This window comes from Falco rusticolus, chromosome 3 (assembly GCF_015220075.1).
Source record: "Falco rusticolus isolate bFalRus1 chromosome 3, bFalRus1.pri, whole genome shotgun sequence".
Classification (NCBI taxonomy): Eukaryota; Metazoa; Chordata; class Aves; order Falconiformes; family Falconidae; genus Falco; species Falco rusticolus.
Genome location: NC_051189.1, coordinates 64,423,484 through 64,448,517, shown reverse-complemented (window position 1 = coordinate 64,448,517; position 25,034 = coordinate 64,423,484). Strand labels below are relative to the sequence as shown.

At 40.2% G+C, this 25,034-nt stretch overlaps 1 protein-coding gene and 1 long non-coding RNA gene across 2 annotated transcripts; both read left to right on the top strand.

Annotated features, from left to right (window-relative positions):
* The first annotated feature begins 449 nt into the window (after positions 1-449).
* On the top strand, positions 450-23,870 carry LOC119145047. The gene is made up of 3 exons (XR_005103281.1): positions 450-601; positions 9,590-9,597; positions 23,857-23,870. It is a non-coding gene; the product is annotated as an uncharacterized LOC119145047 (long non-coding RNA).
* Positions 3,668-9,583, top strand: DSEL (dermatan sulfate epimerase like). The gene is made up of 2 exons (XM_037381070.1): positions 3,668-4,247; positions 4,941-9,583. The coding sequence occupies exon 2, from the start codon at positions 5,874-5,876 to the stop codon at positions 9,522-9,524; it is 3,651 nt and encodes a 1,216-aa protein (XP_037236967.1). The 5' UTR covers positions 3,668-4,247; positions 4,941-5,873; the 3' UTR covers positions 9,525-9,583.
* Positions 23,871-25,034: the final 1,164 nt, after the last annotated feature.

Below are 25,034 nucleotides of genomic sequence, written 5' to 3'. Positions count from 1 at the left end.
TCACTTCACGAGGGTTGTAGAGATGCTGGAGTGTGTCTAGAGAAGGGCAATGAAGCTGGTGGAGGGTCTGGAGCACAAGTCTTGTGAAGAGCAGCTGAGGGAACTGGGGTTGTTTAGCCTGGAGAAAAGGAGGCTCAGAGAGGACCTGATTGCTCTCTGCAACTACCTGAAAGGAGGTTGTAGCAAGGTGGGCATCAGTCTCCCATGTAGCAGGCAATAAGAGGAAATGGCCTCAATATGTGCCAGGGGAGGTTTAGATTGGATATTAGGAAAAAAATCTTCACTGAAAGGGTGGTCAAGCATTGGAACAGGCTGCCCAGGGGGAGGTGGCTGAGTCACCATCCCTGGAAGTTTAAAAACCACATAGATGTGTTTCTTAGGGACAAGGTTTAGTGGTGGACCTGGCAGTGCTTGGTTAATCATTGGACTTGATGATCTGAAAGGTCTTTTCCAACTTGCGGATTAATCATCCGTATTGTACGTTTCGGCATGTGTGGGCGACGGATGAGAAGGCTAGAGTTGTGTCCGCTGTATAGTGTATGGCTAGTAGTAGGCCGGTTAGGATTTGGGTGGCTAGGCAGATTCCTAAATGAGTATGATCGTGTGACATAAGCACTGAGTCCTGCCATAATGGGTAGATTTCTGAGTGGTCAATCACTCTCCCACAATCTTGTAGAGCCTCTGAAATAAAACTTGGACTTTGACTTAAGAGTTTATGAACTTCTGCTACTTCAGGAGTTGGACAGAAGTTTGAAGAGTCCACCATTACCGGGCACCTTGTTACCTCAGTTCAGATCCTACCTAAATATCTGGTTCTTTTCGTGTATGCAGATCAATGTCTCATATTTGACAGCAGCATCTCATTCATTTATGAACTTTTGAATTCTTATCCTCTTTGACACTGGAAAACATTTTGTTGCAGTCCAGCTGATTATCCTACTCTTCACTTCCATCTGTTAGCACTTGGCCTGTACTCAAGCAGGATAACGCTGCTAGCATTTTCAAGATCGTTCAGATGGCTGATTTTGGTATCAACAGGGAATACTATTCCTGAAGCGTTACCTCAGAGCATATCACCAACAATGACTCACGATCTCGTATACTAAGAACCTGAAGTGACAGCGAGGTCACTTTCCCATGTGTCAAAACTCATTTTCTTGTTAGGTATTTTACAGTGTCTTTTTTCCTGCTGATAGCCCACCAGCCTTGCTTTTCAGCAAATTATTCAGAGTTATGAAGAATATTTGAAAATGTAACAATATAATGCAATTTGTTGCCAGATGGTCAGTGTTTCTACAAATAAAAACGTAAATGATAACTTTAACTAGTTACTTTCAAATTATCAGTTGTTCTTGAAAGTGATTTTACTGACCACTCTTTAAACAGCACTATGCAATGAAGTAAGAGGGAATGCCAATGCAATTCAAGCTCGTTTTATGCAAAAGAGTTGGTTACAACTCAGGGTCACGATTTCTAATTACCTTAACCCAAATTTGTTGAAGTTTGCTTCACTTAATTGTTTCTCCTGGATAATGGTTGAATTGATGAGGTTTTGTTTTTGGTTTTCTGTTGCAGTATAGTAACTATGGGCCTTTGCTGACTATTGAAAATTGCTAATAGAAAAATAATTTAATATGAGTTCTACCACTGTTGTTATTTGGGTGGTGTTGTTTTGTTTTGGGTTTTAGTTTTAAGCAACATTACTTGAAAATAGCAGAAAGTAACCTATACTGGTTGAAATCATACTTGGTTAAAGATGCTTTTGCTTTGCAATCAGCTTAGGAGAAAATCAGCCTTAAGTATTCTGCCAGTGCATCTTTGCTAATGTGAAAGAGCTTCCACCGAAAAAGCAAAATTCCTTACAAATGCCTTCACTGCCTTATATATAAAACTTTGTCAAAATGGTATAGTTTATGAACATATGGTGCCAGTCAATAATTAATTTTCATGCTTCCTCACAAAGATCACATTGCAATTGAACACTGTATATGTCATGATCTCACCACAGGTCCCAGAGAGTGAGAAGGGCTCTTGGAAGGGCTTTACTCTCACTTTTAACATAACAGAAGTCCTCCGCATGTTCTGCTCGTTCAGACTTGCCTGACTATTTATGGGAGAAGTCATTCTCTGAGACTTCAATATGTTCCAGAATGGGTCAGCCTTGGGAAAAACATAATGGGTAATGCAGGGTACAATGAGAAAAGAGGGAAAAAGAATTAGAAGGTTTTCATCTGTACTGTATTCCACTCAGTTTCTACCGATGTAAAGAGTAATGTGGCCTCTATTATTGCTTTACATTTCCCTTTGCTCTCCTCCTGGAATAACTTCCCCAGTAGCGTGAAAAGACAGAATTTTAACATATTCAAGGTCAGGGAATTATGTACTGATCTTTGGCCATTATGCAAATTTCTTCCGATGGGAAGATACCATCTGGGCAATAATCAGTATTTTTCCCTCTTAAGCCAAGTCCATAGGGCACATCTGAAAGATTAGGATGGTTCTGAGCATAGTTCATCATTGATGGAAATGTGCATAATTTAATAATTTAATCCTTCTAAGGTGCTCTCCACAGCACATAGAAACAGAATCAGTATCCATAATGTATGGCCTTTATATATTCATATATTCATTTCAAGATAGTTATACATTGAGTAGCTTAAAAAGTATTTAAATATGCAACTGTATTTTCTAAGATACTGGGGGGGGGGGGAGGGGGGAAGAAAAGTTAAGAAGAATATAGGCTATGCCTGGGCAGAAGTGGTGACATATACTATTGGGATGATTAAATCCCACATCCTTTGAGGTAGTTTCCAAACACAGTGAATGGTAACACCCCAAATCTCACATCCTTTCTTTTCCTAGCGTGCACTTACTGCCAAAGAACAGCCTGGTACCACATCAGGCAGGTTACAAAACCAGGCTCCGCGGGCCACCACCGGCGATCCGAACTGCTACCCAGACGGAGCCAGGTGTCACAGCCTCAGAGCCCGGCGGGCGACCGCCGCCACCAGGGGTAGCCAGGGCCTTCTGCCGCCCCTCCGCTGCACCGCTGACCTGAGCCAGCTGAGGGGCGGAGGTTTTCACACCTCGGTAGGGTTTTGCATTTTACTTCAGAAGCCTTCAGCTAAAGCTGAGCGAGAACCATCTTACTGCATCGCACGAAGTGCTGGCGCAGGGAAGCAGTGACAGAAAGTGGGACCGCTCCAGCTAGCAGGTGCTGCGTACCCCCGTGTTTCTGAGATATGGGCACTGCCATGTATTTATTCTGCGCTCGCAAAGTTGCTACCCACGGGAGAGCCGGCTCCTGTCGCCCGGCCCGGCCCTGCCCGCCGGCCCCCGGGCCGCCGCCGCGCCGTGCCCTGCCATGGCCCCGGCTGGGAGCCGGAGAGCTGGTCCGCGGCGGGGCGGCAGCTGCCGGCCGCCGGCTGCGGGGGAGGGGACTCCCCGCGGCATCTCCTCCTGCACGGAGCGCTCTCACACCTGCCAGCTCCCCGCGCCGCCCGCACCGGGGCCCGCTCCACCGCCGCCCCCCGGGCACTCCCTCGCCGGCCCTCACTGCGGGCTCGGGGCAGCCACCGCAGGAGCCGCCCGGGCGGTGCGGCCCCGCCCCCCCCCGGCTCCGCCGCTCCCAGCCCGCCACAGCCCCGCCCGCGGGCGCCCCCGCCGCGCTCCGCTCCGCTCCGCCGGCTGCCCGCTGGCGAGGCGCAGGGGCGGCGGTGGATCCGCCGCTGGGAGCGGGGCTGGGCTCGGCGCTGGGAGCCGCAGCCAGCTCACGCAGTCGCAGGGAAGAGGAGCAGCCGGGAGCGGCGGCGGAGGCGGGAGCCCGCCCGCCGCCCGAGCACGGCGCGGAGGATCGGCACATCCCCGTTCCACCGGGGGCGGCTCTGCCGCCCCCCCCTTCCCCTCCCTCCCTCCCTCCCCGCCCCTCCGGAGCGCCATCCCTGCGAGTTTCCCTCGCTGCCCGTGCCGTCGCCGGGCGCCCGCCTCCGCATCTCGCGCGCCATCAACTCCGGGAGCCGCCGGCGGAGGGCAGGGGCCCGAAGTTACCGCCAGCCCGGTGGAAAGTAGCGGCAAGGGGAAGGGATCGGACGCCAGCACAGCCCGGCCCGGCCGGAGGGAGCTGGCGCAGCGCGCCGCCACCCGCAGCTCCCCGGCCGGAGGCTGGCCCCGGGCCGCGCTGGCCGGGACAGAGCGACGCGGCCCCGCGGCAGCTGCCGGCCGCCCCGACCCGCGCCGGACCCGCTTCGGTAAGACGGGGACGCCGGGCATGAGCAGACGGAGGCCCCCGGCCGCGGCGGGGGAGCATGCGGGGCGCGCCCGCCGACGCCGCCGAAACTTGTGCAAGTTGTGCGGCCCCGGGGCGGCGGGGCCGGGCGGCGGCGGCGGGCGCCCTCTGCTGGCCGCGGGCGGCGGCGGCTTGGCGCAGGGGGGCGCGGCGGGCGCCGTGAGGCTTCGTCCCGGGGCCGGCGGGGCCGGGGGCGCCTCGGGCGGCGCGGCAGCAGGCGGCGGGGGGCGGTCTGGCTGCTTTCCCTCCTCACGCCTTCACTTCGCCGGCAGAACCAGGGCTGTGCCTCAGATACGCGTGCAATTTTATTTTGTTTTTATTTGAGCTCCGTTTAATTTTGGTGGCGTGTTTGCGATTTATTTCCTTGGGTAGCTCCTGACAGTGTTACGGGAGAATCCGCCCAGAGACCTCGTAGGCACGCAGGAAAAGGTGAAATAAAGTGGGCTTAAGTAGCCAGTCTGAATTGCTTTTCTGCCGAAGATAAATTTTGTGAAACTTTGAAAATGCTCCTTTTTAAAAAAAAAAAAATCTCTAAAAGAAAAGCTGTATTAACTCATCTTTCTGAGAAACTTAGAAGTACTTTGTTATCTTAAGTACTTTAAATATGTTCTGACACCTATAGAGCTTCAGAGAAATTTTGTTTCTGTTTCCACAGAAAGAGCCAACATGCAAAGTAGAAGGAAACCCGAAACTGTTCTTTTAACAAAAAAATACTGGCTTTCTGCCTCCTTCGCATGTTTCCTTTTTGCTTCATAACGGAAAGAGCAGGATTACCTGAATCACTGAGGCAAAATTTGGGCATCATTAGCTGAAGATAAGATGAAAGAAGACTTGAAAATATGTCGATGCTCCATGACTATTAATTAAGACACACCTTTCACAAACAGAGGGGAGTATTGGTAAAAGCACTGCAGTTTCATCAAAGGGAGCTAATGGAGGATCTATGTTGATTATTATTTTTATTTTAATTTATTTTTTCTTCCCACTCTCCCATGAGTCCCAAAAGAGAAAAATAGAAAGAGTGTATGTGGAAATTGAGATAAGGTGAAGGCTGAAGACAATAACTTCAGTTTTGGAGTCTCTTTTCCCAGTGCTATGAATTCCCTGTTTCATCAAATATATAATTTATTTAAAACAATGTGTAATAATGTTGTGATCAGTGGAGTTTTGTCAGCTCCAGAAGTGGAATTTGACCTCATGGAAAGCTTTTTAAAAAAGTAAATGTATGCCTCCAATTTCTTCTTTTCAGGTTACTGGGCATTGTGAACCAGTGTTTTATATGCATGTCCTAGAGATTTTACTTTTTCCCTGATTTTAATATTTATGTATTTAGATTTAGTGTTTTGTTTGAGAAAACTGTGACCAGACAAGGCACCTGAGATTTGAGTTTTCAAGAGCCTTGTTATTTCAGTATTGCAGCTCTGATTACTGACTGTCTGTTACAATGCACAGTACACACTAAATCTTTTCTCCTCAAAATATGCCTTAAGATGTTCACTTTTGTACTAACTGGATCAAAGTTTGATAACTGAACATTGTGTTTTGTTAGGAAATGCATGCCTGGGGAAGAGGAGCTGCCTAATGGATCATGGCTCTGATGTTCACAGGGCATACTTTATTTCTAGCATTAACGATGTTTGCTGTCTTCACTTTTGAAGAATCTGTAAGCAATTACTCTGATTGGGTGACTTTCGTAGAAAATGTAGATCAATATGAAAAACAGCAACTTGAAGGTCTTAGTGCTGAGCAGAAACTGAAAAAAACAGTTCTTCATCCAAGCTTGTATTTCAGCGCTGAAGATGTTGAGGCACTGAGGCAGAAGGCTCATACAAGCCATTTGCATCTATTTAGAGCCATCAGAAGTGCGGTGATGGTTATGCTATCGAACCCTTTATACTACTTACCTCCACCCAAGCATGTTGATTTTGCTGCAAAGTGGAATGAGATTTATGGTAACAATCTGCCACCTCTAGCATTTTATTGTTTGCTGTGCCCCGAAGATAAAGCTGCGTTTGATTTTGCTCTAGAGTATATGGATAGAATGGCTGGCTACAAAAACTGGTTGGTTGAGAATGCACCTGGAGACGAAGTGCCACTTGGTCACTCCCTAACAGGATTTGCCACTGCTTTTGACTTCTTGTATAATTCACTGGAAGATGAGAGAAGGCAAAAATACCTGGAGAAGATATGGTCTGTAAGTGAGGAAATGTATGAGTACTCAAAGGTTCGTTCCTGGGGAAAGCAGCTTCTCCATAATCACCAAGCAACCAACATGCTTGCTTTGCTTATTGGGGCTTTAGTTGCAGGGGTGGACAGAGGATCTCAGGCAAATATTTGGAAACACACTGTTGTTGATGTGATGGAAAAAACAATGTTTCTGCTCAATCATATTGTAGACGGGACTCTCGATGAAGGAGTAGCTTATGGGAGTTACACAGCCAAGTCGGTAACGCAGTATGTTTTCCTGGCCCAGCGCCACTTCGGTATTAACAATTTGGAGAATAACTGGCTCAAAATGCACTTTTGGTTTTACTACGCCACCCTGTTACCAGGCTTTCAGAGGACAGTGGGCATAGCGGATTCTAATTACAACTGGTTTTATGGTCCTGAGAGCCAACTGGTTTTCTTGGATAAGTTTATTATGAAGAATGGAGCTGGCAACTGGCTGGCACAGCAGATTAGAAAACACAGACCCAAGGATGGGCCAATGGTGCCGTCCACGGCACAGAGGTGGAGCACACTACACACTGAATTTATATGGTACACTGCTGAAATCACTCCTCAACCGCCTCCTGACTATGGTATGGCTAAAATGCATGTGTTTCCGAACTGGGGAGTTGTTACTTATGGGGCTGGACTGCCAAATAGTCAGACAAACACCTTTGTGTCCTTTAAGTCTGGAAAACTTGGTGGACGTGCTGTCTATGATATTGTTCACTTTCAACCGTATTCCTGGATTGATGGGTGGAGAAGTTTCAATCCGGGACATGAACATCCTGATCAGAACTCTTTCACTTTTGCTCCCAATGGACAGGTGTTTGTATCTGAGGCTCTTTATGGACCTAAACTGAGCCATCTGAACAATGTTTTGGTCTTTTCTCCATCTCCTACGAGCCAGTGCAACAAGCCTTGGGAGGGACAGCTAGGTGAGTGTGCCCAGTGGCTGAAGTGGATTGGTGGTGAGGTTGGAGACTCAACTGGAGAAATTATAACAGCTTCCCAGGCTGGAGACATGATGTTCGTGAGTGGTGAGGCAGTATCTGCTTACACATCAGCAATGAAACTGAAAAGTGTGTATCGCATTTTGCTGCTCTTAAATTCTCAAACATTGTTAGTAGTAGACCATATCGAGAAGGAAGAAGACTCTCCTGTTAATTCTGTCAGTGCCTTTTTTCATAATCTTGACATTGATTTTAAATACATACCCTATAAATTTAAGAACAGATACAATGGAGCTATGATGGATGTGTGGGATGCCCACTACAAGATGTTTTGGTTTGATCATCATGGGAGTAGTCCTGTTGCTAGGATACAGGAGGCAGAACAAGCTGCTGAATTCAAAAAGCGATGGACTCAGTTTGTAAATGTTACCTTTCCAATGAAAAACACACTTACAAGGATTGCTTACCTTTTCTATGGCCCATATGTCAATGTTTCTGACTGTAGACTCATAGATAATGCTAAATATGGATTTCAGATTTCACTCAGTGTCAACAACACTGAAAATACCATCTCTGTTGTGACTGAATATCAGAATTTAAAGACAAGGTTTGATTACTTAGGATTCGGTGGTTTTGCAAAAGTAGTTCATGAAAACAAAGTGACTAAGTTTGGTCTAGGTACTGAATCCATGAAAAAACAGATAAAAAATAGTAGGGTAGCTTTCCCATTTGGATTCAAAGTGAGCATAATTGCAGGGTTAATTTTGGGTGTTAGTTTGGTCATACTGGGTTTTCAGTGGCGGTTTTATGTATCCTTCGGTAAAATGTTGCGTTGGATCCTGATACTGGTTGTCACATTGTGGCTTATTGAATTGGTGGATGTGTGGAGCATGTGTACTCAGCCTATCTGTGCAAAGTGGAGCAGTGACATGACAAGGCTGGAACATGATAAAGGCAATAAAGCCAAACAATTAGAAGGAAACCCTGATGTTTTGCCAGATGTTATCATTACTTCACTTCCTGCTTCTGGTGCAGAAATTTTAAAACAGCTGTTTTTCAATAGCAGTGACTTCTTATACATCAGGATACCTACACCCTATCTCGAAATTCCTGAGACTGAATTTGAAATTGATTCCTTTGTAGATCCATGTGAATGGAAGGTTTCTGATGTCCAGAATGGTCATTTTCATCGTATCCAGGGGTGGCTCCAGTCTCTGGTTCAAGACACAAAGTTACATTTACAAAACATTCATTTATATGAAGCCAGCAAAAGTAAAATTGCTCAGCATTCTGCCACAAGCAAAGACAAAAAGAAAAGAACCAAAAAGAGAGAATCTTTGTCAGAGCAAAGAAGCAGGACAAGAGGGAGTCAAGATAAAGATGCTGAATATATTAGGGAACTGAGAAGACATCTCATCTATTATCCTAATGCACGACCTGTACTTAGCTTAAGTAGTGGGAGCTGGACATTAAAGCTTCCCTTCTTTCAGGAAATCCTAGGACTGTCAATGAGAGCATTATATGTAGTGAGGGACCCACGGGCGTGGATCTATTCAATGTTGTACAAAAATAAGCCAAGCCTTTACTCCTTGAAAAACGTTCCACAACACTTGGCTGCAATGTTTAAAGGGCAGAATGGTAAAGGAAAATGCAGTTTAAATGAAGGCTATGCCTTTGAATATGAATCATTAAGAAAAGAACTCTCAAATTCTAATTCAAACGCTGTTTCTGTGTTGTCCTATTTATGGCTAGCAAACACAGCAGCAGCATTGAGAATAAATGGGGACTTGCTGCCAACAAATTATCACCTGGTCAAGTTTGAAGATATTGTGAGCTTTCCTCAGAAGACGGCTGAAACAATTTTTGCCTTTCTTGGTATTCCTCTTCCCCCTGCTAGTTTAAACCAAATATTATTTGCCACCTCCACCAGTCTTTTCTATCTTCCTTATGAAGGGGAAATTTCACCAAGTAGCATTCATGCCTGGAAACAGAACATGCCCAATGAAGAAATTAGACAGATTGAAGATATCTGTTGTTCTCTAATGGACCACTTAGGATACCCAAAGTTTATAGAATAAATGCTGCTGGTCAGCAGGAATTTGCACTAATGATCTCTGACTCCCAATTTGTGAATAAATATTAGAGAAGTTTGTTTATTCTTGTAAAATGTGTATAGTCTGCTACTTTCAGAGAGATTATTTTAAGAAAAAGATAGTTGTTCTTGCGACTGTGGTTTTGGTTTTGGTTTATTGTGTGTTTGTTTGTTTGTTGGTTTTTTAAAAAAAAAAAACAAAAAACCAAAAAAACAAAAAACAAAAAAACCCAAAAAAACCCAAACAAAACAACAAAACCTAAAAACACTTGTAACTACTTTTGCTGCCTTTAAAAAAGGGTGTGTGAATCTTTGCAGAACTACCAGCTGGGGACTCTCTAGCTCAGGGGATTAGTAATAGAATATGGAGATTTTCACCTCCAGTTCACCAGTTTGACTCCAGCCCAAGTGGTTAGTTCCTGAAAGTACTTACCATCTGATGACTGTATGACAGCTTTTATGAAATTAAACTGGTTAAACTGGCCCTGTTCCCAATGGTGATAATTAGCCCCTTTGGACAGGTTTACTGATGCATTCTTTCTGTGTCTCACTGGTCAATATGGTGGTGCAAAATAAACATAAGCTGATATTTAAGGCTGTTCAGCATCCCTTCAGCAGGAGGAAACAGAACATTTGAGTGAATCTAGTTCCTTATTTACAGTCTCAGCAGACAGGCCTAGGACTGAAATGGACATGGATACTGAATATCGTTATAGGACATGGTTCCTTCAGCTCAGAGGTGTGGCACTTGTACTGTGTTTTGTGCTTTGACGAAAGAAAAGACTTAATTCTCCATGCCTGACAATATGGTACGCTTTGTGAGCCTGAAGTAAACTATCCAGAGAAAAAGAAATGGGACTAAATCTCAGAAACCAACAAGATCTCCCAAACAAGCAGTTAAATTTGGAGATTTTGTGTAGCTTTGACCTGCCTCAACCTAACTTAATTTTGAAGTTTGTTAACATCTTGGCTCCTTGCGCTGCTTTACCCTGTACCTCCTGCCTAAGAGGTTCTGCAAGCATTTTCTCTTTCTGTAGTGAGACTTTTCCATCCTTCTTTGTTGTAACACATTTCTCTGCTGATTTTGTGCATAGTTATCACTGAGACCGGTGCAAATATTTGGTGTCATTGTCAATGGCTTATTGTTGATGTCTGCATAAAATGGCAATCTAAGATTCAGAGGATCTTAAATAAATCTCCAGGTCTGTGTTGCTGAGGGGTGTTTTGCTTTTCTGTATAATGAATTTCTGAAGGACAATCATTGCTAACCTCAGGTCTTCTTTCAGAGAGGGGAGAAATCTGAAAATCACCTGTGATCAGCAACCCAACATTTGAGTGATGTTTCCCCACAGTAAACTATTTCCAAAGTTGTCTTGATTTTTATCACGATTGGTGTTTAACATGGTACTGTAATATGGTATTGGTTTGGAAACAGATAGGCTTGATAGAATAGATGTGTCTTTGTCATAGCTTATTTTCTTCCTGAGTCACACTCTTTCTTTGTGCATGCCCAATAAATATATATATATATATATATATATATATATATATATTCACATTTCCCAATTTAACTTGCTCAGCATTCTTTGGAAATGAATGCATATTATAAATGTCTGCAGATGTGTAGATCAGATCACAAAGACACATCTGTTTCCTTTACCATCTGGTTTTTATTACAAATGGAATTGTCTTGAAATATGCTTCAGATGGTTTGTGGGAGCTGGGATCAGAGTTTCGGCTTATTATATTGAAATATGCACGTAATTACTGTTTATTTTGGGTGGTTCGCATTTGACAATGTCAAAGGTGCAGTGACTTTCTTTGTACAGATTACAGGTACCTTTGCTGATTTTTAATATAAAGGAGTTCTTGTCTTTCCTTCCAATCTCACTATTACGTCCCTGTCTTACTCTGCTGTCTTGTCCCTCCCATACGTACATTTCACATCCTTTGGAGCACATTGTGATATCTCATTATGACCTAGATAAAAACGACTCTTTCTTGGCCACTCATTAGTACAGGGATCCTCAAACTTTTTAAACAGGGGGCTGGCGTGCGGATGAAGTGGCAGGCAGTCATCTGCGGCTGCTTGGTTTCCCCCGCCCCCAACCACCGGCAGGGGGGTGTCTGTAAATACCGGGGGCCGGATTGAGGACCCTGGGGGCTGTATCCGGCCTGCGGGCCGTAGTTTGAGGACCCCTGCATTAGTATGTCAAAATAGGCCTCTAGCATGATAAAGCTATTGATATTTTGTGGTCTCACAAATCATAACTTAGCGGTCATTTACTAGCAGTAGTTGTTTTTTCCCCCTTCAGTCTTGGATTTCACCCCTGGCTAGGTGGAATGCCCTGTTAAGAGGAATATTAAACAAGTTAAGATACACTGACATGTTAGTGAAACTTTGGTTTCCAAGTATCATTCTCTCAAATTGGCTTCTCTCTGAAGCCATTTTTGATCATATGTTAAAAATAAAAAGGTATTAATGTCTGTACAGTCTGTACTTGACAGAATAATTTTCAGCATTTGCCTTCTATTTCCAGGATTTACGTTCTAGAATCAGAGCAAATAAAAAGGCTTTTCTCTGTCAGATGTTTTAGGGTAGCTGAAGGTAAGAATTAAGACTGACTGTGTATTTGTGGAAGTAGAAAGAGAATTTTGAATCCATTCTTGAAAGTACCATATGGAATGCCACAATAGCCTATAAAATAACTTTTGTTTGATTTTGAGGAGTTAAGATGGACAAAATTGTCTGTCTGGAGTGTTATCTCTGCTGCTTTTGGTTAACCCATGCACTTACATTTATAATAGCATCGTTGCTGTCATTATATGTGCAAGATCTAGGAGCCATTTCTTTTCTGCACTGTACCTTCCAGGTTCAAAGAATGCATATTACTCAGATTTTGTTGCAATGTGTGTTCCTTATGCAGATGCAAAAAGGTAGAAGAGAACTCTGCTTTATTTTTAGATCTTGTTTTGAGGGCAAATACATTATAATCATTATGCTAAAAATACGTAGAAGGAAAAGCTGTGTCTTTGAAAACAACAGAGTAGGAATGGCTAATATATGGCAAGTCTTCAATTTACAATCAAATAGTTGTTTTATTGAGTTTTAAATGATAAGGTACATGACCACTTGACCAAGGTTAGTACCAAACGAGGTAGCCCATCTGTGGAGCTGAATGACATGTGTTGAGATTGTGGCCCTCTACCTGTATGAACAGCAACTCAAGACACAGCAGAAAGCTGAATAAACATGCATATAGTTGATGAGAATGCCCACTAAAAACTGCAGATCTGGGACTTTGCAGAATAAATTTCAGTGGCACTATCCATAACATGACAGTTGTGGTATTAAAAAGCCTGTGGAGGCCTGGTGATAAAAAAAATAAATAAAAAAAACCCCAGAACCAGCTTGCTTTCTCTATTAAACGATAAATTCCAATTTTATGTCTGTGTTGATCCTAAGTCAAATTGGTCATTAAATAGATCTTTTTCTTATGCAAGTGTTCTTACTGAGGCTATGGTGTCTCTGTGTATGAAGAATATGAGTGCAATGTTATAATATGAAATGATTTTGTGGGTGTGCAGAACTATCCTCAAAATTCTCTTCTATCACAGGCATCCAGAGGAAAAATGATCACTACATAGACACAGATATTAACCTCCCATTTTCTCCCTATATTAATGTTTAAGACTGTCAGTAAAATTTGAGAATTGTTAGATCTTTTTGAAAAACATGTCTGTTTAGGTACATTGTATTGAAAAGTGTTCTGGCACTTTCAGTTACACTCTTCTGAAAACTAGTCTCAGTACTACTTCTTAATTTTGCTTCCTTTTTCTCCCTGTGTTAAATGTTGATAATTATTTATATTATGTCGTAATTTGGCCTGTCCAATTCTGAGACAGCTAAGATTTTGAGGTATTGTAAAAAGGCAGGCTTTATTTAAATGTGTCTATTTCTGAATCATATTTAGAAGCCTAAGAAAAATAAATGCCAAGGAAAGCATTTCAGTTATTTACTTTGTACTAAGTGACGTTGGCCCTGGGGAGATGCACATGGGTCTTGGCATTCAGAGTTCTATCAAATCACATGAATCTAGTCTCTCAGTGTGCCTAAATGCCTCTATTGCTCCCAGTAGGCTTTTCCCAAGAGCGATGTTTGTGGAGATGAGCTGCAGTATCATGGTCATATTGGTTCCTTTCACCCTCTTAGCATGCAGTTGGCACGCAGTCCTCATGGGATTTATGTTTGAACAGTTAATTTGCCAGATCCAGAGTTGAATTTCTGTACAAGAGCCTCAATTATATGTAAAATATACGGCACAATTCATCTGACAATGTAATACTGTTCTGATATGTTAGAATGCAAATCAAACAAAAAATGCACTTCAGGTTTTATAAAGTTATTGGTAACTGATTTGTAAAGCTGCAGTCATGGGATTATTACTTTTTTTAACCATAAAAACGGTTTCACTTGCTGTTGAAACTTCATGATGTGACTGCTAGGGGAGTCCTCACTATGCCTTGACAGTCAATTATTTCCATTGTTAGTCTCAGAGGCACTATTTATTTGATGAACATGAACATATGTAATCTGGAATTAATACTGCATTTGCTGAAAACATTTGAAATGCACAGTTCAAGATTAAGGATAAAAATATATTACCTCAGTATTTTTGTAAGTTCCAAAAATTATCTCCTTTGAGAGTGTGTGAAAGGAGTGGTTTAGGTCAGGTCACTTAAAAAATTACTACCAAAGGGTCTGAGCAAAAAAGGTTTAATATGAATTTGTAGAATTGTGACTGCACAAGATTTGATGGCAAGGTTCACTCTATTACGTACTATATGGAATAAATGCACAGAGATAAGTCAAATTACAATTGAGTCAGAGTTGGAAATACTTCATTAAGATCAAAGGCATAAGAGGGTAAAGGAGATCCTCCCACTGAGTCCGAGGTTTGGAGTGGACCCCCTTGCTTTCTAAACTCTTGTAGAGTTTAGGTGTGGCTAAGTCCAGTTTTAGGCTCAGACTTGGTCAACAGTTTATGTTTAATGGAAGAGATACAGAGAGTGGGGTAAAGAATAAAGGAGACCCTTCTACTAAATCACAAGGTTCAGAGTAGATGCTGGTGCTTTCTGAGCTCTTACAGAGTCTACATGTGGCTAGGTCCAATCTTAGTCTCAGATTTGGACAACGCTTTGTATCTGAAGGGGGGAGAGAGGGAGGGAGAGAATGTTCATAATTCAAAATTATCCATAGGATTTTAGCAGCAAATAAAATACTAAATAAAATTTGTTCAAATCACAAAAATATCCTAACTACTTCAAGCTTACAATGCATGTCATAACAAAGGTATGCCTGTTAAAAGTTCCTTTTGAATTCAGTGAAATAGTTACATCTAATGCCTTTTGCATTCCTCAGCAGGTGAAGTTGAACCTCGAGGAGCAGGGGTATCAGCCCAGGTCTCTTCAGATTCCCACAGTGGTCCCCCTCGTATCACAAACTTGGTGGTTTGCGAGCTCTGAGCAATGTCCCACTCAGAGGGAGGTGCTGGTTGCAGCTCGTTTGTCCAGGAGAGCTCAAAAGGGTCTCACTTTGGACAGCTGTTAATAAGGTTGTTATTATAGATTATTGTTAATAAAGATTATTGGCTTTAGTCATCTGCATATTTCCATCCTGGCCACAATCTGAGTCTGTAATTTTTCAAAAATTCCAAGAACAATTCCACTTGGGTTATCACTCAGGCTACAATCTGGGCAGCATTCCGGGGTTGTTAGAGAATAACTGGTTGTCTCCATTCTTGTTCCCTGCTATGACCAGTTAATGGGAGTTCCGGAGAGTGCCGTTCTCTGCCTTGGCTGAGTAAGGGTTTCTGGTATGGTCAAGGGGGGTTCAGCCATCCAGCTCATTACTGAAGGCACTGTTGGCAGCTGTTGGCAGCTTCTGGGGTCGTCAAAGGGGGAGAGGTGCACCACCACAGCGTGGGCCATATGTTGGATTCCATATGTTGGAATATTTTATAATTAGAAACTGTGATATATATAGATATATAGGTGACTTGGAAGTAATTTATCAAAATTACTTCTTTTTACTTGCTCGTCAAATTATTTTTTTCAAGAGGATAAGTACAGGTTCTTAAAATGCTTCTATGATCAGGGCATCATAAGCCTTCCTTCCTTCCTCTGGACTCCCTTTTAGCTTTGGTTCACACTAAAACCTTTGTTTAAATCTCATCATGACTGGGGTGTTTTCCAAGTGAGGAGTCTGTCTGGAGACTGTTACAGTCTCAAATTCCATTTTATTGTATTTCAGTGTGGAATATCATGGACTGAGTCACAGATCAAATCCCTAAATTGTTAGCTGTTCAGATTGGGTCATAAGTGGAATGATACCTTGCTGACCTCCGTGAATGTTGCAGTATTGATTTAAACAAGGCCGAAATAATATCTTCTACTGTTACCAAACTATTATAATCTACTTAGCCTGAATATTCCAAACCAGCAGAACTTACAGGAAGTAAATACCTCAAGTGATCATGAAAGATTACTGTTCTTGTTATTTGATAAATAAAGGAAATGTATTTTATAAATGTAAAAAATACAAATTGCTCTGTAACCCTAATCAAAGCTACCTGCAGGCTGTCGTGATAAATTTATAAACTCATAAAAAGAGGTATAGAAACAAATGAATATTCCAAATTATGTACAAAGCATAGTTTCAAATGTCAGGACTTTGATTTTCTTTACTCAGGAGAAACTTGCTGATACGTGATCTACACTATTCACATAAAGGATGTGAATCGGTAATGTTGTGCTGTCTCTGAAAATATTTAATAATGGGAAAGTGCTGTTTCGCATTACCAAAATGTTACTGTTTTAAATTAAACGATACATCTTTTGAGCTGACAATATGCTGAGACTTATATGTAATGTAGGAGAAAAAAGACAGTCTGATTTCATTCTCACCTAACAATAATTTCTGAAAGGTTCTTTTATGCTGGTATAAGCTCAATATTTAGTTTACTATCTTACTAAGAAACATATTGTGGTGTTTAAGAACATGACCTGAATTAATCAATCTCACATTAGGTAATTTAACTTTCACAGCTAAATAAGGAGCCTTGTCACTCTAGAATCAATGGAAAATTGAGTGTTGCCTTCAAAGGTAAATCAGACATTGCTTACCTCTTTGCAGATCCTTGAAAGCCAGGAGTGACTAGATCTTTCTTTAGGCCCACTGAAAGGCCTCAAGTGGGGTGAATTTGGTTTTAAATGTGTATGGCCTTACATCTAAGTCGATTTTTGTGTCTGAGCAGTTCTAGTGCATACAGTGTCCATACAAAATTTTGTGAAACATCCTGCATAAAATAAAAATATTGTTAGTAAAATAATACTTTTGTGTTATCCCCCTTTTTTTTTCTCCTTAAATTATTTCACCACTTAGGATATTAAAAAACTTTGTGATATGGTCAAGTGGATGTATTTAAATTTTTAAAATATTGCTGGTTTTGTTTGTTTTCAATGTGGAAGCCACTGTTATCTTTCAGAAAATATTGAAAGCAAGACCTGATTCTGTCTGCCCCTGGATGCCCAGTAAGTATGTTTGGTGTTAAGTAAAAGATCACAAAAGAGCTATATTCTTAGAACAAAAAGGGTGATTTCCTGCTTAGTTCTCGGGAACTGGACAACTGGTGCAATCCATAATTTTGAAGTCTTATAGTCTATAAACAGTGTAGCTATATGCAAACTGTGTGTTTAGAATAGTGCCTGTTCTAATTCCTGAACTATATGCAGGGATTTTTTTGGAGACTGATATTTGGCCCAGAGACCATTCTAACGATTTAACAGTGTAGGTGAGCAAGTTCCAGCCACCATGAATGTTCTCATGTGTGTTTAATTATTTTTTAAAAGACACATAATCAAGTTAACTAGAATAACTGTAGCTGTCTGGATCTCTCTTACTGAATGTGGGCTGGTGCAGGCAGCATCTTATCAGATCCAGAGGCACAGGTAGTTCAGCATCCTTAATGCTGCAAATGTCTAAAACCCACTGCAGGTTCATCTGAACTGTAGCTAGTTTCCTGCAGCAGTTTTGCAAATTTAACTAACTCATTTTGTAGTTCATGTAATTTGGCAGAAGGTGCTTGGGATATACCTTAACCATAGGAGCAAGAATAAGACCTGATTCTCTCTCTCTTGTGAAAGTTGTAAATCTTGTGAAATGTTCTAAAGCAAAGTTTTGCATGTTTTTTAGTCTTGCCATTATATTTACCTGTGAAATAGCTTTACTGTTTTGTTTTTTTATTGGAAGGTGTTAGCCCTGTGCCTTCTCTGTTAGTGGCTGCTGAACTATTTTGCAATTGATGAGTGGTATGTGCTTATCCTTTGTAACTCATCCTAGGTCATGTCACTGTACTTTTACAAGTATTATTTTTTTAACCTTCTGAATCTTGAACCCAACTTTGGCCTTTGAAAATTACATGGAAAACACCTATTATAGGAGCAGCAAGGTGTGGTGTAAACAAATGTTGCTGTCTCTTGCAAATTCTTTGACAATATTTATCTCCAGCTATTTTCTTAAAGGTTTTTCCAAAGTGAATAAATCCAATGTACAACCAAAAATCCAATGTAATACCAAGAGCATGATAAAAGGCAGGCTGTCAGAGATAAAAAATACACACTTGTTTCTGTGAAAGTCATTAATACTTTCAGTCTTCATTGCTTTTCTAACAGGAGTTTCTTCCATTTTGTATGGGCTTTTTGTAGATGATTTATGTTTCTGTCCTACAGCTTGCCTAAAAATATATTTTTTCCTATGTTTTCCAAATCTTAGTTTGAAATTTTATTTTTTTATATTTTCTTGAACTTTCTGCTGTGTTCTAGTCTTTTCTTTTCATAAATTGCATCCTACATGCCACTTGATTTCAAGACACATAATCTCAGAGCTGGTGAGGACTGTGATAGGTACACAGAAATGAACTGAGAAACAGGAGAAACAAAATGTTATGCTGCTGAAGAGAACAGACTTGAAAGCGTGTGTTGGAATATTTAGGTCTTAATGAGCTGCCATATCACGCACTGTGAATGCCTGAATAATAGACTTTATTATGCACTTTAACTGATCAGCTGAACGTTGTCTGTTTCGAATTACCATAAAAGTACCGACAGAAAGATAAGTTAAAAGGTACTTTTGTTTGGTTGTATTTTGATTTATTTTTTTTTTCTTCAAAGCAGTTCTATTCTTTTGTACTCCCAAGCTGTGTTAATTTGTAACTAGATAGCTATTACCTAGTGTAGCTGTATAACAACATCCTGTACAACAAAGGATGCTTTTCAATGAGAGGGTGCAGCTTCACCTGCTGGGTATAGATTCACTATCGATGGTTTCTCAACTGCCAGCATCCACTGGTGACACATTTGAAATAACAGATTATTTCTGTAATAAAGAGTTGTTTCATGTTAAAGAATGGACTGCACTGTTGCTGAACAAAATAGAGGGGATGTGAAAATACCCATATTAACAGACAATCAGAATACTATCAGTTAGTCATGATTAAGCCAGCATCATAAAAGATCTTTAAAAGTATGAGTGTAGCTTTCCTCCATTTCTCAACCTAATTGGTAATCTTTATGACCCTCTTTATTTGCAGGCTAGATTAAGATGAGTTTTCTTCCATTTGCTGAAAGAAAAGAGCAAGTCTAAGTGAAGATATCCTAGCTTGGTTGATATACTAGGACTTTTTTAAACTGCTGTCACTGGAATGTATGTTTGTACCTCTAAATTACTCCAGGCTGCATTTGCAATGATCCCTTTGACTGTAGTGTATAGGAATTTACCTATCTGTATTGCATCTTTCTTTGATAATAGCCATGCCTTAGTACCTTTAACACATGAAGTGAATAGAATGATTAGTAAAGAGCCAGGGTAGGCAATAAACTAAGAGCTCTAATATTCACTGTTCACAGATTGATGAAAGTGCTTGCCATCAATCTGCTTTGACTGCTCCTAGTTCAGTTGGCTGTGCATAGCAACAGACTCATAGCATCCTTTCCAGAATCTCCCTTGAAAAGTTTACAACTTAAGGGTACTTTTAAAAAGCTTATCTATATATCTTTGCTTTACTGTCTTTTAAATTAATCTAGGTGCAATTTTATTTTTCATTTAATGGTGCAAGGAAATCAAAAGGAAAAAAAAGTTACACAATTCCTTTTAAAGATAATATAAATAAATAAATAATTTATAAAATAAAGACATTCAGATGCTATTAAAGTTTCAGGAAAAAAATCCATGGGGTCAATCTAGCAGAAGTTCCATTAAGTCTGTTATTAAATTATTACTACTCATGTTCTATAAGGTATCCTGCAAAACAGGTACAAATGTGACCAATTTGCTTTTGTTGGAATTCTGAAACAGAATCACCTAGACACCTAAACAACTTCTAACTGAAAGCAGATGTAAAAAACTCATGAAAAGGTGGTCTTACCCATATTTAGATACTTTGCAGTTACTCTTGTACTTACTGGCTTTTATTTCACATTACCAATGAAGATTCAGTAACTCAATTTTAGGTTTAGATTTTGTTACTGTTACAGGTTTATTATTAGTAGTAAGTGTGAGAGCACCAAGAAAAATGGTCCATAACTTTAAAGATTGCATTGTCTAAACAGTAAATAACTGTTAACATCTGTATTTTAGAGATTAAAAGTCCAACAGCCTTCATAACTGTTAGAGATAATTCTACAGATGTAATGGAAACTGAATCCAAATAATTAAAATATCAGTCCGCTTTTATGAATCATGTGCAGCTTATCCTTAAACATAGTCATTTGCAATATAGAGTCATAGGGTCATTTAGGTTCAGATCATCAAGTCCAACCATTAACCAAGCACTGCCAAGTCCACCACTAAACCTTGTCCCTAAGAAACACATCTATGTGGTTTTTAAACTTCCAGGGATGGTGACTCAGCCACCTCCCCCTGGGCAGCCTGTTCCAATGCTTGACCACCCTTTCAGTGAAGATTTTTTTCCTAATATCCAATCTAAACCTCCCCTGGCACATATTGAGGCCATTTCCTCTTATTGCCTGCTACATGGGAGACTGATGCCCACCTTGCTACAACCTCCTTTCAGGTAGTTGCAGAGAGCAATCAGGTCCTCTCTGAGCCTCCTTTTCTCCAGGCTAAACAACCCCAGTTCCCTCAGCTGCTCCTCACAAGACTTGTGCTCCAGACCCTTCACCAGCTTCATTGCCCATCTCTGGACACACTCCAGCACCTCAGTGTCTTTCTGGTAGTGAGGATATTCTCAGCCTTTTGGCCAAGATCAAGTGTAGTGTAGTGTAGTATGTATGTTGTGCGTGCATATCATCAAATTCATAAAATCCTGCTAACTTTGGGAGAGAGTAAAAATGCTGGAAAGCAAGCCATGTCTGTGCTGTGGAACGAAGTCTTACACAGAAAATGTATGCAGTGAAGTGCACAGAGATTTAAAGGTGAGGAAGGCTTTTGGCAAATACATTGAATTTGGTCTGAATTTTTAACTTAAAACAGACTGTGATGTATGAAGCTTACTGGAAAATGTTTATAAAGATGTATTTGTTTATCAAGACTGAATGTGATTAATTGTTTCATTACTCTTTCCTTCTTTTGCTTTAAAAATAGAAATACTTTCAGGCGTTTTGTGAAGGAACTATCAACATTTCTTAAAGTCACAAATTAGAAAAAGTAGTCAGAATATAACTGTTTGCAAGCTACAAGAAACACTTAAAAATGTCTTCATATACCAACAAAAATAAGCATAAGAATTTTACCTTATTTTCTTTACAACAACTTTGTTGATATAGTTGTATCATTTATGGTGAAATTACACACATATTTTTTTAAAAAAATAAGAAATAAACCCCCATACCTTCATCAAAGCAAATATGAATAGTTTATAATTATAATTATGATTATGAATAGCTCCTAACTGGAATTCTATGTTAGACCAATCTTATGCTGCACCCTTTGTGATTTCAATTGTGACACGAGTGTCCAACAACTTAATAGGTTTCTTGCTCTAAGCAAAATCTGTTCATAGCACTTAAAACACTGCCAAACACATCAAGACAAATTAATTTAAAAATATTTAATATTTAAAATATTAAAAAAATAATTAAATTAAAAAAAAAAATTAAAAAAATAAAAAAAAAATAAAAATTTAAAAATATAATCATATTTTATTCCTGCAGATCTTATTTGTGAGTGATGGTTAATGTTCTGCTTTCATTTTGATAGAAAAATGAACTCATCAAAGTAAATTCACTTATAAATTAGCTTACCTGTACCCCTCTAAAATTTGTGGTCAGAGATATTTCTAATAGGGCTACTCCTTTCTTCTTTCAGTGAAGTTTAAATGTGGTTATTTGGCCAGAGAGTATTGAATTTAAGTGAACGGGAGTTAAACTAGTTTAAATGTCTTTGTCATATAACCTGTACTGGTTACATCACTTTTGACTTTGAGTTACAAATGTACTTCTCCAAAAACAAATCCTCAGTGATATCTCAGATCTATCTCATTGTAATCCTGTTAGAAAGAAACATTTCCTGGGTGATGGACATTCTAGAGATCCTGCAGAAAGAATTGTATGTAGCATAACTTCTGGACTCAAGAGTACTCCTTGTGTTTTGCATTCAGTACCAACAGAGAATATATGTTAGTTTAACAACAATGGACCATTCAATTCATACTGCAAAATTATTGTAAAAGGGGCCTAAGTTCTTTACCCGGGAGACCAGTATATCAAAAATAGATGCTTTTCTTATCAAAGTGAGAACTCTGACTCTCAGAGAATGAATATCAAATTAGATGACTTCTCAACCTGTTCTTATATGGTTGTCTTGTTAGGATGAAGTGATAGGATGTTCTCTGATGTCTTGACAGCAACACAAAAGCTGTTTTAAGAAGAAAAATAGTGTTTTAATCAGTACATAGTAATATATAGCAGGCTTTCCTAATAACTACTTTTCTTTCCTGAATGTATATAGAATCACATTTTACTGGGGTATATATTTCTAATGGAGGTCAGTATTTGCTAGCACTACGAAAACATGATGATATGCTAGCTCATATTATGCATTGACAGAAGAAGTAGTCAACACAGGGTAGACTATAGCCTAGAGGTTTTAATTGGCTGCATTTTTAGTATTACCAAAAAATGCACTGTAAATATATAACTTTTATTGTGCTCAAAGAACATACTTCAAGCTGTGAAAAGAGTGATCCCTCTTTTCATTGGAACACTTAGCAGAGCTTTTTTGTGCTATGTCTTTCCCTGCTGCCAGCAGAACAAAAGGGATGTAGCTGGAGGAGAAGATACATGTCCACACAATGTGATGAACCTCAGGAGTGTCACCTTTGCTGTGCAGCCACAAACATATAGGGCATGAATAAAATCTTGGAAATATCTTACTTGTGAGCACCCTACACACTCGGAAATGAGAAGACATTTTAAAAATAACCCTTAAAATTACTTCTAGTCTCATGACAGATGAGTTAATTACACAACTTCCATGACTTTCACTGATGCTCTTAGAAGACTGAATGTGACCAGGTGTGGGTTATAGTCACGTTACAGAAAAGGTAGTTTTCTGGAATGTAAGGAACACTGTTTCAGCTCATCAGTCCATAGGTATATGGCACAGCACAACTCCAAAGCAGATAAGTTGACAAAACAGGCTTCCACATAGCTTCTAGTGCTGGTTCAGATTGATAGCTGGGGTAGGAGTCAGCACAAAGGCTAGGCACTGATGAAGATACTGATCAAAACACATGCCATTATGTGGCCTCATTCAGGTCTCTTAAAAAGGATATTGGCTCCACTCCCTTAACTTCCTGTGTTGGTGAAAGATGCCGCCGTTGTAGCCCGTAACATGTTGCTTCTGAACTAGTGAAATATGCCAGTGTACATACACAAGTTATGGCCTGTGCAAGGCTAAGTTCAGGGCTTATGCTGACAGTGGGGTGAGAGGTGGGAAGTATGTAGTGTGAATGAAAAGGCAGGAGCAGCTTGAGATGAACAACATGAAAGAAAAAGGATGAGATATGAATAATTTGTAGAGGGCTGGAGGTTCCAGCCATCAGTAAGGAGGCAAAGGTGTGACATGTTAACAAGCATCTTGCTGTAATGCTTGTAATGATACCACTCCTCTAAGTTAGCTGCTGTGCAATGTGGCTGTCATTTCAGGTTTCTGTGAAGGAGAATAGTGTGAGTGGTTCTGGGAAAAAGCCTCATTTAATTTTATAACAAGCACTTCTTACAAAAATGAAAGTGGCTAGCATCATATGTTGTTTATTTAATGACAAATTAGATCTCAGAATGTAAAATCTCAAAAATTAGTTTTTGTTTTATTTTGTTTTTCTTTTTTTCATGGATTTCCATTAGGAATAGTGAATAAACTGTACACCTCCATGAACTACTAAAAGTAATATGGAAGAGTGAGGGAGATGAGAACTTTGCTAATTCCAAGTAATTCAAATGAAATAGTTTAAAACTGGGATGCTATTTGCAAACTCTGTAGATATCCTGCCTCAGTGTTATGATATCAGATTTTAGTAAAATAATTTTATGTACCAAAGTCCTACTACGTCTCATCACTTGTATCTTTTGTTTTCAATTTTGTCATCTAAATTCTGTGTATTGGGGCATTTAGTTATTTTCTGTGAATAAACACTGAGCAGCTATATATATGTATCCTCAAAACCCAGAAGCACCTTCTCATTTTAGAAGGGGCTCCAAAAGCAAGCAGTGCCTGATGCTCTACCACTGTATATTAACATAGTATCACCAAAAATAATGAAGCTGAGCAGGGCTACAACAGCGGATGGTAGAAGAAGAAACGCCAGTGTGGGACAGACTTCAACTTGATGACAGGATGGCATAATATCTGAAAGGTGAGCCAGAAGATAGCTACTGTCAAACAAAATGTATGCAATGCATTATGTTCCACCCCACAAATCCTCCCTCCTGCTTTCCTTCTGTAGTTGAAAAAGGAGCACTGTCCACAGCCCCATTACCCATTACAACCGGGAAAACTGAACTTTTTAACAATTTAGCCTCTTTTGTTTTCTGTGTTTTGGTTTCTGTTCATTCAGATAAATAAATAAAAGCTCTCATTAGTGTTGTGTAATCAGCCTACAATCAGAAACGGAAAGGGAAGATACTGACTGCCACTTGAACTACATAGTGCTTTGTTCTCTTACAAGACAGTATGGTAGTCCCTGTTCTGACAATAAATAAAGGATCTTTATCTAAAAGCTGTGCAATAACTAGCTGTGTGCCTATTTCTGTGCTTTGGCTACCTGAATAGTGAAAAACCTATTGATAACAAACCGGATCACAGAGGTTTAAAAGATTGAAAGATAGGCCAAGTGGTTGCTAAGCTTTTAGATTTACAGCTGTCTAAGACCTGACTGAAATCATAATGACAAGGGATTTTTACTCAGCATGCCTGCTA